A 15125-nucleotide genomic window follows, 5' to 3' on the forward strand; every position below is an offset into this window, starting at 1 on the left:
TTATGAGGAAGCCTGGTACCATTTACTGTCTTCTGCGTCTGTTGTGTCAAGCCAGTTGTGAAAAAATGCCTTCAAAATCTCAACTCCTACACATTCTCAGACACAATGTTTTAATTCAATTAAGAAATGAATAGCTAGCTACCACTGCACCACAGTGTCTACCACTTATTACTTAAATCTAACACATATGAGTGTGGAAGTTTGTCTAGTTAACGCACCCAACAGCCCTTGCACGTAAACAGGATTCTGATATAGGGGCCATCAAAGAAATACTGTCTAGTTTACACACACATTTAGTCGCTGATGAAAGTCTATGGATTTTCCATCTTAAAACTAACTTCACCGTGGTGGAGATACATGGAACTATTGAGCTGTATGGCATGGCACCACTCTCTGTAATTTGTTGCCTGCATCCTGCAGAATTTGACCAAATAACCTTTACAAAGAGACAAACCCGCTCAGTGTGCACCCAGTCACACCTTGCTCACTTTTTCAGATGCTTGTTTTGTCTCTGGATTAACTTTTGACTGTTGGGGCCAAGGCATCTAAATTGGCTCTCAGTGACCCCTCTCAGTCCCCATAGACAAGGTATTGACTTTCTGCACCAAGGAACCCAGGCCCTGTGCTCTGGGGTTAGCAGGAAAAAAACAAAGGAAATCAATCCATCTGTGAATTTGGAAAGAAGGATTCAGAAACCACACCTAGTATAACCCTTGCTATATTATATGGAGTGGAGTTGGAAATGCAGGTCTTGGGTTACGACTGAATTGAAGATTGTTCACATTCATGAATGTTTGGGATAAATTAATTCCATAATAGACAGCACAGTTCATTCCCTGATATAGAACATAATCATATACTTCACACTAAAAACACACAGAAGTCCAAATCCTGGCCTTGATTACCATCCAGACCTTTTGGAAGATGACATTCTGGCATTGTGATATTTGACCCAGAGGCTCCATGTCTGTTCTGTGTGTGTGACTATGGCCAGGTTAACAAATGGACTAGCTAATCAAAGGGTGTTGGTCATGTCTGCCTCACCTTTGTCAATAGACGAGTGTTGACCTCTCCACTATGCCTTCTTCCCCCGGTCCCACCTCCCCACCCACACAACACAGTCACAGAAGCCCCCCCATAAACTCCCATTCAAAACAAGCCAGGAGTAATCAGCACCTCTAGCCAGTAGGAATGTCCCCCAGTTTCTATAGAAGTAGAGGCTTTGTGGAAAACCAGAGAGGTATTCGGAACAGAAAAACAAGCCCAGACTCATTCGGCGATGAGGGTGCAGTGCACCATTATAAAAAAAAAAGGGAGTGTTTCGGGAACATTTCTGCAGTGATGGTAGGCTACACTTCTATGTCTTAAGGCAGTTTAACATGTATACAAGAAATAACATTTTGATTAAAAAAAATCTGTGAAAAGTTGTCCCACAGAGAGAACACGCTCTTAGCAGAGAAAATGCTGCAATTTCTGCAAAAATGTGACCACTTAATGCAGCCAAACATAACCAAAAACAAATGCCTCATAGTGCAACTTTATGTGTTTAATTCCCATGGCAACAGGAGTGACGTGTGTTTCTGGATGGATCGGACGCAAGAAAACTGATTGGGTGTCATTGGTGTCGCGTACTGCAGTGAAGATACTGACTAATCATTCACCCTCCAGTAATATTCAGATAAGGAACAATGTTGTGGCGTAACAGAGCGTTTTCAATGGTTCCCGCTGCGTTGCCATCCCTCCACTGTTATTACTGCACGTTTCATTACACAGCGTCAGTGAGAGAAGTACATAAACACAGGGTACTGACAGACCCCCTGTCTCACACATGAATAAGGGAATTATCCAGCTCCCTTCTGCCCCAACACAGTCATTTTGGGATGCAACTTTTGACAGAGGGCTCCATTTGAGAACTATTTCTAACGCTTTTTAAAGCATTTACAATGTGTAGGGAAGATGGCACTCGAGAGCCCATGTCCTCCATCCTAAATCTGTGTTTTAAGAAAAAAGTTTTGCGTGAGGGGAGTTCTATTTTATAGTGGTGGAGGAGACACATTTTACTTAAACTGGCTACCTTTTTATAAAGACAATCAAATGACTGTGCGTAATGTTACTGTCAAGCAATAGTTTTGCACTAATTTAATTACAAATAAACACTAAAATAGTGTTTGAATATTTGTAATATCTAAATGTGAATTTACAGGATTGACTATTCCCAAAAAACGTCACTAGCATGCATACAAATAAGTTATGAGAACACTAACAGAGCTTTTCTGTTCTCCCGGCCAAGTCCCTTCTCCAGTGACAACATAATATAAAAGTGGTTGTAAACGCGAACAGTAAAAACTGAATCCACCACAGAGCTGTCCATTTGTGGTACTGTAGCCCTAAACCCTTTGTGTGTAATCCAATGCAGTCGGCCTCAGAAGGTCAGTGCAGTCTGGGAAGATAGAATATTAAAATATATTCATGTCTTGCAAATATTCAGAGGTAGAGGTAGCCTAAAAAAAAGATTGCATGCGGGATGTTTCACAGCTTGTGTGATTTGTTCTGCTAGGCCTGTAACCAAATCAAAAGAAAAAGGATTGAACCATCCAAAATATCTACTGATTACGTTGGTGAAAGCCAAGCCATACAAGTAAAAGGAATAGAAGAGTCATTGCTAGGGCATGATATGTAAATGCTAAAGCTTCAGGCCAAAACAAAGTATTGGGATGCAAGTTGCAGTGTCAACAGATTAGGGGGAGGCTCAAACGTGTTTATACAGTGAAATAACTTAATATTTCAATCCAGTGAAGTTGACTTAACATATTCATTTACAATACCAGTATGTGTTAAGAAACACAATAACAACTATGGAAGTTCAGATGACAAAGTATTTGCTTATGAACTCTTTAAATTCATCCCTTTAAGTCAAAGAGTTCATTGAAACTGTCTAAAATGGTTACATTTCAAGCATTGTCTGGTCACTTGAATGTAGAAAGATGAAAAGAATTAAATAAAAGAATGTGCAAATATTGGACATCTGGGTATAATTACTTTTCTTGGCTGCTGCCAATAGTGGAAAGTACAAAATCTGATTATGATTTAGACGTTATTTATCATTTTTAGTTTGTTTTTTTACAGTGACAGTGATTCTCAATAAGACTCTAATCACATTGCACCATATTTGTTGAGAGCTCACACAAATCATATTCACACGGGGCCTCTGTTATTTTCCGCGGGAGACACACACTGCCCATTTGTATTCTGGGTGTGACGTCTCGAATCTGCATCCAAATGGGGAATTAAATATTTATGCTGCAAAAATGATGGTGCTCTTCATTGTCAAATAGCTCGAACATAAAAGTGCATTAGAAGGTAGGAGCATTCCTGCCCAGGCAAGTCAGAACAGAATCAGCCAATGGGGCGTCGGAGAGGGGGAGAGAGAGATAGAGAGAAGGGGAGTATCAAGTTAGAGAGAAAACCTCTGGGCGGCCCCAGGCTATGGAGCCTGCAGACCAGCAGGCCGACACCCAAGAATCTCACACAACAAAAAAAAACATTCTAATTGCAATTAATCTCAACAGCCTCTGAAGCTAACAACATAATTTAAAAAATATATATCATATGTTCTGAGTCTCATCTTGTAATGAAGCATGGGAGTATATACACTCAACAAAAATATAAACGCAACACTTTTGTTTTTGCTCCCATTTTTCACGAGATGGACTTAAAGATCTAAAATTCATTCCAGATACACAATTGTACCATTTCTCTCAAACTTTGTTCACAAATCTGTCTAAATGTGTGATAGTGAGCACTTCTGCTTTGCTGAGATAATCCATCCCACCTCACAGGTGTGCCACATCAAGATGCTGATCTGACATCATGATTAGTGCACCGGGGTGCCTTAGACTGTCCACAATAAAAGGCCACTCTGAAATGTGCAGTTTTGTGCAGTTTTGTAGTAACAATATCACTTAGATTAAAGTGTGCTCATAATGCAGCATCTTTATTCTTTACACATTAACAATAAGCAGCTGTGATATGTAACATTAAGTGTGTCATTAGTGAACACTTTTCTGACTCAGTTTTTTTATCCCAACATACTGTAATTTGCATTTTAATATAGATGCAGATTTGATGCAAATTTCTGCAGCGATGGTACACTCCTATGTCTAGCAGCAGTATAGCATTTATCCAGGAAAATACATTTGGATTAAAATAATCAGTTTTTATAGTTTTTATCAATTTGACTGAAAGGCAGGTCAGCACCCTTATACTGTTAGCCTTACCCCTCCTTTTATTTTGACATTTATTTTGTGACCGTGCTAACCCCAATTTGTTGTAATTGTTCTGGTATGCATTTAGTAGAAAGCATGACATGTTACTTGTGCATTATGTCATATATAGGACCCTTTCCCACATATTGGTAATGTTATGTTTTGATCTACTGATCACAGAAGAAATTTGATTTAAATAGAATTGTATAGTTAGTTATAAAATATTAATCTTTGGTGGATCTCAGTTATGTCCCCATTTCACACAATGTGCCATCATCATTGAGGGTTTCTACAAATGTGTTGAAGTTCACATTCCTCACAGTGACGTGTTTGAACGGAGCGCTGCGTGTGCTGCCTTCAGGGGGTGTTGTGCTGAAATGCAACACCTTCTTCTTTAAACAAATCCCTCTGTCCAAAGGGTCAGCACCCACCCAAAAACATCTCTGAATGACTGGGTTTCATAACCACTAATCTTGTCTTGTTAACTCCAGAAAAAGATGGAGGAAGCCTGTTTTTTTTAGAAACTTCAAATCTGACTACACTGTTGACCAACCCTTTCAACTTTGAGCTATGATTCCAATAGCAACCAAAGTTTACAAAACTATTAAATAGTTGTATTATCATTAGGAGATTATTTTCCAGAAAACCTTAATGGATATTAAGAGTATACAACATACACTGCAATCATACAGCCAGATATGATCTGAAGCACAGCCATAAACCAGCAGCAATCACTCCACTAAGCAGAGCTCATTTAACAGGCGAACACACTTTGCAGTCATTCGGTGCTTGATGTTAACATTTGTGCAATATTGTTTTAGTAACATCAATAACATAATGTTGTAAACACAATGGGTTTTTTAATGGATATGAGCTGCTGTTTAACACCAGGGCTTTTGATCTCATCTGAGACAGCTCCACCCAAAACACAGCACACACCTTTGTCAGGGACTTCAAGGAGGCGAGATCAGTTGATACAAACTGACACAAGCTGCCAGTATGGTTAAATCTAGCAGCGAAAAGAGAAAAAGACAATTTATTATGTACTCATTTGCATGAACATTTTAAAGTAAGTCATACTGTTAATTCAGGCAGTTCAGAGCGCGAGGCAAACATGGCCACTCGAGCTTAAAAAATTCTCTTTCACAGCGCGGTTAGTAAGCCAGACACGGGGCATGCCTTGGAGCGGAGTGCTGTTTAGAGGCTCGTTTTTCAGCCTGTCACCTTTTCCAGAGGTCCAAAAGATTACCCCCCCCCCCCACCCCCCCACCCCACCCGAAACAAGTCACACTGTCCACAGCTATCTGGCCCACACAGAAGACAGAGGTAAGGCAGTGTCTGTCTCCAGGGGAACAACAGCTCATAACTCAAAGATATTGGTGTCCTTGTCAATAAAATCACATATAAAGAAGATTGGGCTCAAATGTATGTGCTCTCCAGAGAAATATCCCTCTGTCAGGTGAGGCATGGTGCAGCTCTCTACCTCAAGAATGTATCTGTGCTGTCCCCCTCCCCTGTCCCCCCTAACCCACCCAAACCCTGCTATTGTGAGGGGAAGGAATGCTTTTCAAAAAGTTTGCTCCTTTTCAAAGTGAGGGATGTCGGGTGTCGCCCCATTTTTCATTTAAGGTTGAAAGGGGGATGTATATATATGCTACTTGCAGCTAGAGAACAGAGCTGCAAAGGTTCTTTACTGATAAATGAACGTGTTTGGGTTTTTCATTTGCCAAAAAACAGAGCAAAGTGGAGATTTTACAGTTCAGTTAACTACAATGTTATTCCAAACCATTTAAGATATAATAAAATGTAGATCATAGTGGTTTAGGGCTGAATAGTTCTCAGGAGGTATAATAAAGAGCTAGTTTACCAACTACAAAAGGCAATACTTCTTATTGCCAAAGCTGCAAATTACTATCATTGAGATATTTTTTTATGAAAATGGGTTTGAAGGGCTTCTGAAATGCTTCAGAGATGCTCAGGCCTAATGAAAAAAACAGGGTTTACTCCAGAGAGCTAGGGCAAAAACGAGCAAATTATAGCAGAGACGTGTCAAATAATGAGCACGAAGCCTTTATGAGATGAATATTACATGAAACTCCTCTATTTAATTTATAAGTTTATGCCTTCTTTGTCTTCTCTCCGAGCCTTTGAAGAGGATGAGATGTTGTTTCTGTTAATGAGAGGTTTTAAAAATGGATGATGTTACTAAAACTGTTGTATGGTCACAGTAGAGTGGGGAATTCTACCTTTACTTTCATTGCTGTTTTTAGCCAGTTTTTTTTTCTTTATTCTTGGCAATATAACCAAGCCCCATGGCAGGGTGTGGCAGCTTTTTATGTGTAAAAAAAAAATGGGTGGTCCTACTCAGGTGCTTGAATCTTATTGGACGACGAAGTCCTCTAAAACACCAATACCTGACTCAGGTAAAGAAAAAAGTCAGAGAAGATAGCTAGCACATTGTCAGAAGTACCTTCAGTCCTTCGTGAAGAAGACTACTTTGAGCATTGTTGTTGTTTAATTTGCTTTGCAGAGTCACTGGGGAACTTAAAAGAGCATATAAGGTGAGTAATGCACTTTTTAGCAAGGTAAGGCATTCATCTGTGCACGGAAAAGGCTCAGAATCTAATCTTGAAAATACTTAAGATGTAAATTTGTCTAAAGCTACAAATATAAATCTGTTACAAAACTGCATGTGGTGAATTTATTAAGATGATAAGATCACCTGCAGTAATCATATGCTTGGAAGCAGCATTTGTGTTAAGATTTAGCAGGATTAAAATAGATGTTTTGTTGGGTGAAGGAGGGATAGCAGTTGTGTGGAAAAAATAAGTGTGAGCCTAAGCCCCAAAAAAGCGGGGGAAAGTTTGTCTATTGAGTTAACTTGTGGCATTTACATAATTGTTTCTCTGTAAAAGATGATTAATAAATGTGCACTGTTTCTTTTAAAAATAAAGAATGCAAATTTGAAACAGAAAGTTCCAGGTGTGTGGAGTTAAGAATGTATAGAGTTGGTGTTGTGTTTCCCTAGGAGCGTCACTCGTGCGGTGGACAGATAGCTAGACTGGCCATAGTGGCTTGGAGAAGTGCTATATGGTGGTGGTGGTTGCATCACTAATGTCTAAACAAACTAAATGTCTATTCAGCTATGGGCCTGTAATGACCTGCCAGAACCCAGGATGCCTGAAACCCTGGAGCCACGCAACGAGGCAGGCCTGGTCTCGCTCAGGCTCGGGCTCAAACTTAAACTTTAAGAAAAAAGGGAGAGGCCAACATCCAATTCCTACTGCTGCACTCATTGCCACCCACCTCAACCTCAGAGGCCTTCCCCATAAATCACACAGTCCCACTCGCCTGCTATGTATCGTCAAGTTTAACACTGCAGGTAAAGCTTAAGCTCTCAGTGCTCTTGCTATAAAACACAATTATTATGGTGCATCACTTTGAGAAAAATTAATTTGAATCACAGAGAAAAAAAATCCCAGATAGGAAATGAACAAAGCTGTGTGTATATTTGTGTCATATTTCGGACACTTTCCGCAAGATTATTCCATGTGTTCTATCCTTCATTCCACCGGAGTCTGTATCTGTATGTAACCAGATTTCAGTGGTGTGAAGTGTAAGAGACATGGGGATACGACTTCACAAGCTAATAGTCACAAGTAACTCCATGTGTTCCGTTTCGACTGCATTTTAAAATGTTGGTAACTATATTTTCACATAATGTATACTGTTTATGTGGTATTGTAACATATTGTATGTATTTTCCTGCAACATTACAGTTAAAAAATATATTTTATGCATGGTTCATAAACAAGATACTGTACTGAGTAACTCACTCATATGAATAAATTCCCTGACCTTGTGCCCAGTGTTTTTCTTTGTGAGAACATCTCAAATCATTACAGAGGCATTATACCACCCACACCCATCTTTCCATGATGCTCAGCCCCAGAGCAAGGTTTCTTTTTTTTCCATTAGCCAACATGGCGAATTTGAGACTCAGCCCACACAAACAACCTTTACTGTTTGGCAAATGAAGCTTATTAACAATGTAAAACATGCCCTGACTGTAGCCCACACAGAAAATGCCATTAAAACATGCTTCTCCCTGCTATAGAAAGATGCATCTCAACAACTCTCTGCACTTTCTCTCCAGCAGTGCACTTCAGAGGCAAACACAAACATAGCAGACTTTGGCGTTTCACTTTTTCATAACTCAATATTACAATTTAATTTTTCTAATCCACACTACATGCATTATCCTCTTTGAAATGCCAATGATAACAGCTTCCATACGTGGGCATGGCTTTGTAGTTTTGTAAAGCTGACTGCATGTTTTTTTTTCAAACAGACCTGGTCTGGATAAAGCTTTTAAGTTCAATAGGAATATTAAAAAAACTCAGCGTTGCATCTGGAGATGTGAGGGCACGCCCCATTCACTGCTTTGGTCTGTTTGTTTTTGGCTCCTGGTAATCAATCTCTTTTGAGAGTTTTTTTAAATTATTTTTTTTCAAAGCCAAAGTCAACATTATTGTCAATTTCTGCAATATGTGCCAGACATACAGAGGTGTTGATAATATGTTTCTCTGCAACCCACTGTCGATTTTGTTAACATTTAAAGGCAAATCCAAGCAGTTTAGAGAAACAAGAATTTGAAATGTACGATGTAAAAGGACAGACTAACCATAAGTAAATTAATCTGAAAAGGCACTGATGACCTGAGTAAAGTTAATGTAGTGGAATCTGAACAATTGTCCTTAAGAACAAATAATAATAGTTACGCATGTTAGGCATACTAGTTATGCATGTGTGTAAATTCATAAATATAAACGCTTCAAGTCTCAGTAAATAGCATGAAGTGTTAGCATGGAACTTTAAAAAAAAAAAATGTAATCAATCAGTAAGAAAAATGGAATGCATCCATAAATATATTCTTAATGGCAACTTGTGCATTGTGATTGGCTGGTTCAAAACATACAAAGAATGCTTCTCAAGCAGCTGCACTGTGTACAATAGAGCACATTCTAGATCATTTGAAAGTTTTGAAAATCAACTTCAGATGTTCTTGGCAACGTGTACTGAATCTGTACTACTTCAGCTGACATGAAAGTCTGGATGTTTTGTCCCTTTTTAATCCCTCTGTTTCTGAGTTCAACACTTGGAGAGGACACAGGTGAGAGCGATGTTCCTACAGCAGGTGCAGTTATATCATCTGACAGCATGCTAAAAGGTTTCAACTAAAAGAAAAAAACTCAATAAACTCGCTGATTGCTCGGTGAAACGTTGATAATTCCATTTCTGTTCTCTGCAGCTGAGGAAGGTTAAATATGACAGTTTTCACACTAATCAAGCAGAACTTGCTAATTGCACATGCTGCAGAAATGTTGTGTTAAGTCAGCATTATGCTAATTAACTGACATTTACAGTTTACTGTGTGGCCATGCCCAGTGACGTCGCTAGGCTGTTTTTTTTCGGGGCTAAAGCCCCAGATATCATTTAATTAGCCCCGAATATAATTTTTAATTTTTTTTTTACTTTCTGACGTTCCTTGAACGGCCCTCGTTTAACGCACGAACAGTAAACAGTCAGATCCAAATAGGTAATGTAAGATGACTTGTATTAATTTTACTCTGAAATAACTTGAAAGGAACTTTAGATATCTGGGGATAAGCAGCACAGCAGTAAGGTAGCTATTTAAAGCTATAATAAACTGCCTATTTTGTTTATTTAGGTGAAGCATTATGAAAAAAATGTGCATGCGCAATAAAGTATACAAAAAAAATTGCCGCGCAGCCTTTTCCCTCTTGGGCCAGATGCTTTAGAAACCTAGAAGCGCCCCTGGCCATGCCTTTATGTGAAAGTTAGGTACAAGCTGCGAGCTGATAATAATAATAACTCTAAATTGTAGTAACTGTAACAAACCGAATTTCCCCCCTGGGGATCAGAAAAGTATTTCTGATTCTGATTCTGACAATCCCAAAAGGCTTCTGGCTGAACTGGTGTTTGTCCTGAAGTGTGTACACAACTTGTTTTGATTGAAGTGTGTTGTGTCTGTTTTAGTGGCAGAAGACATCAGCGTTCATCAGCTGGAACGTCTAACAGAGCAGCTGACATCCAGGGAGTGTGAGGAGCTTCTCTCCGCCCTGTCTCACCCTGAGGAGAACATCTTCCAGCAGCTCGATCATCTCTCAAGAGACAAGAATGAACTGGGTCTCAAGCCTCGGGCAAAGAGAGACGCCTCTTCTGCTGAGGGTTAGTTAGTTGGTTAGCACTTGGGACCCCAGAGGTCATAGATGTGTAATATATGCATTAAAATAGGCTATAGGTTGACATTCTTTCAAGTCTATATTAAAACAACACTTACAGTATGCTACTGGGGTGTAACAACCTCGATTTGTAATTTAATTGAAATGACGTCACAATCTCAAGACGCGAAAGTTCCCAAGCTCCTTCCTACCTGTAGCCAATTGTATTTAGCTGCAGTCAAAAAGACACGATGGCAACTGCTGGAACTTCAACCGAACTTGAACCCCCTCCTGCTTCTCTGAAATCACCAGCTTTGTCCATTGCTCATCGTCTCATTTATATTTTCAACACATTATTTAAAATTTGACTGTAGGGTTTTAGTGTAGTACTTTGCAAATAACGAATTATGGTGATTATATCACTCATGACACAATGAAAACTATTGAAATAAGAATACAAAATTTAAATGAGTTATCATGACAAAACCAATGATTCTAGGCTAGACTTAAGCTAAAAAAAAAATTTAAATACCGGTAGTATCAAAATCAAAACGAATCGATGTTTTGGAGAATCTTGAAAAGTCCATTCTGACACCTTTGTGTTCCTGAGCTTGGGGAGTGTGTGTCAGCAGGCTGCCTGTCAGACCCCTGTCTGTCTGACCCATATGTTGTGTGTTCACTAGATAGCGAGGCTGAGTGCAAGACGGCCCTGACGGCCTGGCTGCTGAGGTACGGAGAGCAGACCTACTACGACAGGCTGTCCCGCGCCTTGCAGCATATCGGCAGATCAGACATCGCTATTGGTGAGTGACACATGGAGACGGGAAGAACATGTGTGCCACCAGCAGTACTGAAAAAACTTTGTTTTTAAGTAGAATAATAGAAAAGAATTGTTCACTTTTTATGTAAGGTACAGTGTTGTTGATAGCAGCATATCTCTCGAGCAGACTTCACAGCATGTCCCTTGACAAAAGGAAATTGGAACAAAGCCTTATTTGGGTACACAACGGCGTATTTTCAAAATTTGGTTTATTTCGGTCATGAAGGCCTCCTCACGACTTTGACAACAGTGTGTAATTGCTTCATTACTTTGAGACTGCTTTTAATTGGAACTTTCGAGGTGGCACTTTTTGCACACTGACAGTCTCTGGCATGTGTTGCAGTCCAGTGTAGACCCACACACACACACAGCTCCACAGCCGAGTGGTGTGGGATAGAAGGAGGTGTAAATGATCTGACAGAGGACTCAGTGGAGCTGACACCAGCAATGGAACAAACCATCTGCTCCTTTCATCAGCAGCTTTAGACGAGGGGATGGGTAGAGATGAGTCATAAGGCTGTGTGTGTGTGTGTGTGTGTGTGTGTGTGTGTGTGTGTGTGTGTGTGTGTGTGTGTGTGTGTGTGTGTGTGTGTGTGTGTGTGTGTGTGTGTGTGTGTGTGTGTGTGTGTGTGTGTGTGTGTGTGTGTGTGTGTGTGTGTGTGTGTGTGTGTGTGTGTGTGTGTGTGTTTTTCTTACTCTGAAGTGAGGGACAGCAGTTGCTCTCCTGCCAGAGCTTTGTTTTTCGGGGCAGGGAAACAACAATTAAAATCAAATGTACAATCTTCGATGGGATGAAATACCTACACTTTTGGCTCTTGAGAGAACTTTTTTAGATTGGTTCTGCGCTTGTGTGTTTGTACAGAAGTGGGCAAGAACATCAATCAGGACAAAGCCTTGAGCCTGAAACGCTACGTTGAAGACTATCACAAATATGTCAACTCTTTAAAAGTCCCAGTGGTCCAAACAGGCACAAAGGAACAACAGCACGAAGGCCAGAGGGTCAGGAGAAGGAAAGGTAAAGAAAACATCTTGAGGCTAAAAAGAGTCACATTGTTTTGCTACACTTTGAAATAAAATTAAGAAATGTAGAAGTGAATTTTAGCATACGTGGCAATATTTCAGCCACTAATAGCTTCGGCTATGGATGTCAAAGAGGATATTTTTGGCTTATCCCTCTGGTGACTGTCTGAATGACAAATGATATTATGTTTTCCATGAACCCTGAATCTATTAAGTGTTTAGATGAGATGCCGGATTAGATTTGGTGGCCGTGGGCATGCTTCCAACTCATTACTTCTACTACAACATCAACACACAAACACACTGTATAAGGCGAATTTCCCAAGATGCCTAGAAAATTTCAAAATGTAATTATCACCTGTCTATTTTTTTCATTTTGAGTTATTCAAGTTCAGATTTTGACAGAAATTCTCCCACAGTCCTTTTGAGTGTAATTTTTCTCCTGTGTGTTGTGCTGTGCTGTATAGTGAGGGATCTGTCATGGTCTGACCTGGATCTGATTGTTGAGCGGGCCCCCGTCCCTGTGTACCAGAAGGGGCCGATGGCTGTGGCCCTGCCCCTCTTGTATGGCATCCTGCTGGGCTTTGGAGGAACCTTGCTGGCGGGCGTCTCTGTACTCTTGGTCATCATCCACATATCCAGTAGAAACCAGACCAGCCGTCCACCCAAGGTCACCAGTCGCTCCAGCAGTAAGCTCATGGCTGGAGATGCAATGTTGGAAGATGCAGCTTCTGGAAAGTCAGAGGCAGTTTAAAGGTTAAACTAGAAAAGGATGCCATAAAATGTAAATCAGGGCCAATTTTGAATATGAGCACAACTAGCATACACACATGAATAAAAGGCTAAATAGATTATTCTGTTCAATATTTGTGTTTTTAGATCAATGTCCTTAATGGAATATTTCAAAAGTTAAAATTTTCCAATTTCTATGTCCAAATGATCAGCACAGAAACTCACTATCGCTTCCAGCACACCCAAAGCTAATTATGGACAAATGCGACAAGAATAATTCAGATTAAGTGATTATCCATGCCGTGTACGGCTAGACTGGTATTAAGCGTTATTGTCTTGCCAGTGGGTAGATGACTACTAGTGGTGCGACAGATGCGCTGGAACCGGGCCCTCACACCAAAGGTTGTTCCGGTGTTACTGTGATAGTGGTGCCACTTTCCATTTCTCCCTCCCAGTGACGGCAATGTGCCCGTCTGGCATCGGAGAACAACTAATTATCCAGCCTGGCGCCCGCTTCCCCTGGAGCCTGCCGATACCTCCACAGGCAATCCAGAAAGACTAATAACAATGACAATGCTCGCAGACAATGGAACACTCTTGGTTGTGATGGCAGCTTCTGCCAAGTGACACAAGCCAAATAGAAAAACAGAGAGAGAGCGATATTTCTTTGAATGTGTGAAGTAGCAAGGATTGCTAACAAGCCGAGAGAGCTTCTGAAAAGTAGGTCCAGATAAAGAAACTGGCATTGGCAACAAAATATCATAAAATATTCTAAATTAATATATTGAAATGTGCAAGCTTTGATTAGGAAAAGCATTTGCTGGCAAAGAGTCTATTTCCACATACGTGAACGTTTGATAATAGCAAGCTCATGGAACCGGAGTGCATTCTAGCTTCTTCTTCCCAGGTTATTACGCTATCCATACTTTCGTCTTTGTAATTGAACTAATTACTTCATTACACAAATCTGGTCCAATGTGCTTCAGGAGGAAGACAGCTTGGATTAACAGTTGCACTAATCAGCAATTACAGACAATTACTTCATAAAATCAACAGTCAAACAAATTACTGTGCACAGCAGAACTATGAGCAACGCTATGAAAAGGCCAAAGGGGCATGGATTTGAGTTTTGACTCAGTACCTATATAATTTGCCACTTACTACATGCTCTTTAATATTGTACTATGTTATCTAATTTTTATTTATTTTTTAAATTGGGAGGGGGGGTCAGACTTTTAAAAATAATATAATGTAGAAACCAATTTATGCTATTTGATTTGAATGTGTACATATTTTACACATCAAGTAAAGCCAATACAATGATCAATGAAGAACTATGCTATGTTGTAACAGTCTGTCATTCTCACCGTGTGTCTTGAGGACGACACTGTGTTTCACCTTCATCACTAAACATCCCAGGTGGCCCAGAGCACAACTCTTACAGAACAAAACTTCCTCTGTCCTTCAGTGTTCTCCCCTGCTGGCTGTTAAGATCCTGCAGGTGCTGACTGTGACAGGCTCACCTGCTGCGGGCTCACCTGTGTCTCTGTAACCAGTGGAGAGGAAAGCCAGACGACTGTATGCCTGAATGACTCGCAGAAAACAGCCTGCGCCACATGGGGCCTGCATCATGGTGGTGGTGACACTGCTTAGCATAGCCAAGGTCCCACCAGGAAGCTGCTCTTAGCGGATAAGAAACACTATAAGCACCTCCAGACATTTTGAAGCACACTGCATATTGCTTCAGAAATACACAGACAGTAGTACAGTGCATTGCATAATTTGGTATTCGGTAAAGCAGAACGTGATCATGTGATTGTCTGCAACCCGGTCCTTTAAAATGCATTTACTTTACTTTACGGAGCCCTGGCAATGAGCAGCAGAATGGGCCAACTTTCATTCGGAGCCATTCTAATGCAAAAAGGATGAAGCAATCACAGACGACATGGATGAATAGAGAACGGATCTGACATGAAATTGACATTTACAGCCGAGGCGAAGGCAAACGTGCGAGGGCCACGGTTTCCAGGCATATCCATTCTC

General features: G+C 40.4%; 1 protein-coding gene across 1 annotated transcript; it reads left to right on the forward strand.

Annotated features, from left to right (window-relative positions):
• Positions 1 to 9368: 9368 nt before the first annotated feature.
• Positions 9369 to 14634, forward strand: tmdd1 (transmembrane and death domain 1; the record flags this gene model as incomplete). The annotated part of the gene is made up of 6 exons (XM_080031683.1): positions 9369 to 9438; positions 10326 to 10517; positions 11194 to 11313; positions 12193 to 12345; positions 12818 to 13088; positions 14502 to 14634. The coding sequence occupies 6 exons, from the start codon at positions 9369 to 9371 to the stop codon at positions 14632 to 14634; spliced, it is 939 nt and encodes a 312-aa protein (XP_079887809.1).
• Positions 14635 to 15125: the final 491 nt, after the last annotated feature.

This window comes from Ammodytes marinus (genome assembly GCF_949987685.1).
Source record: "Ammodytes marinus genome assembly, chromosome: 7".
NCBI classification, from domain to species: Eukaryota; Metazoa; Chordata; class Actinopteri; order Uranoscopiformes; family Ammodytidae; genus Ammodytes; species Ammodytes marinus.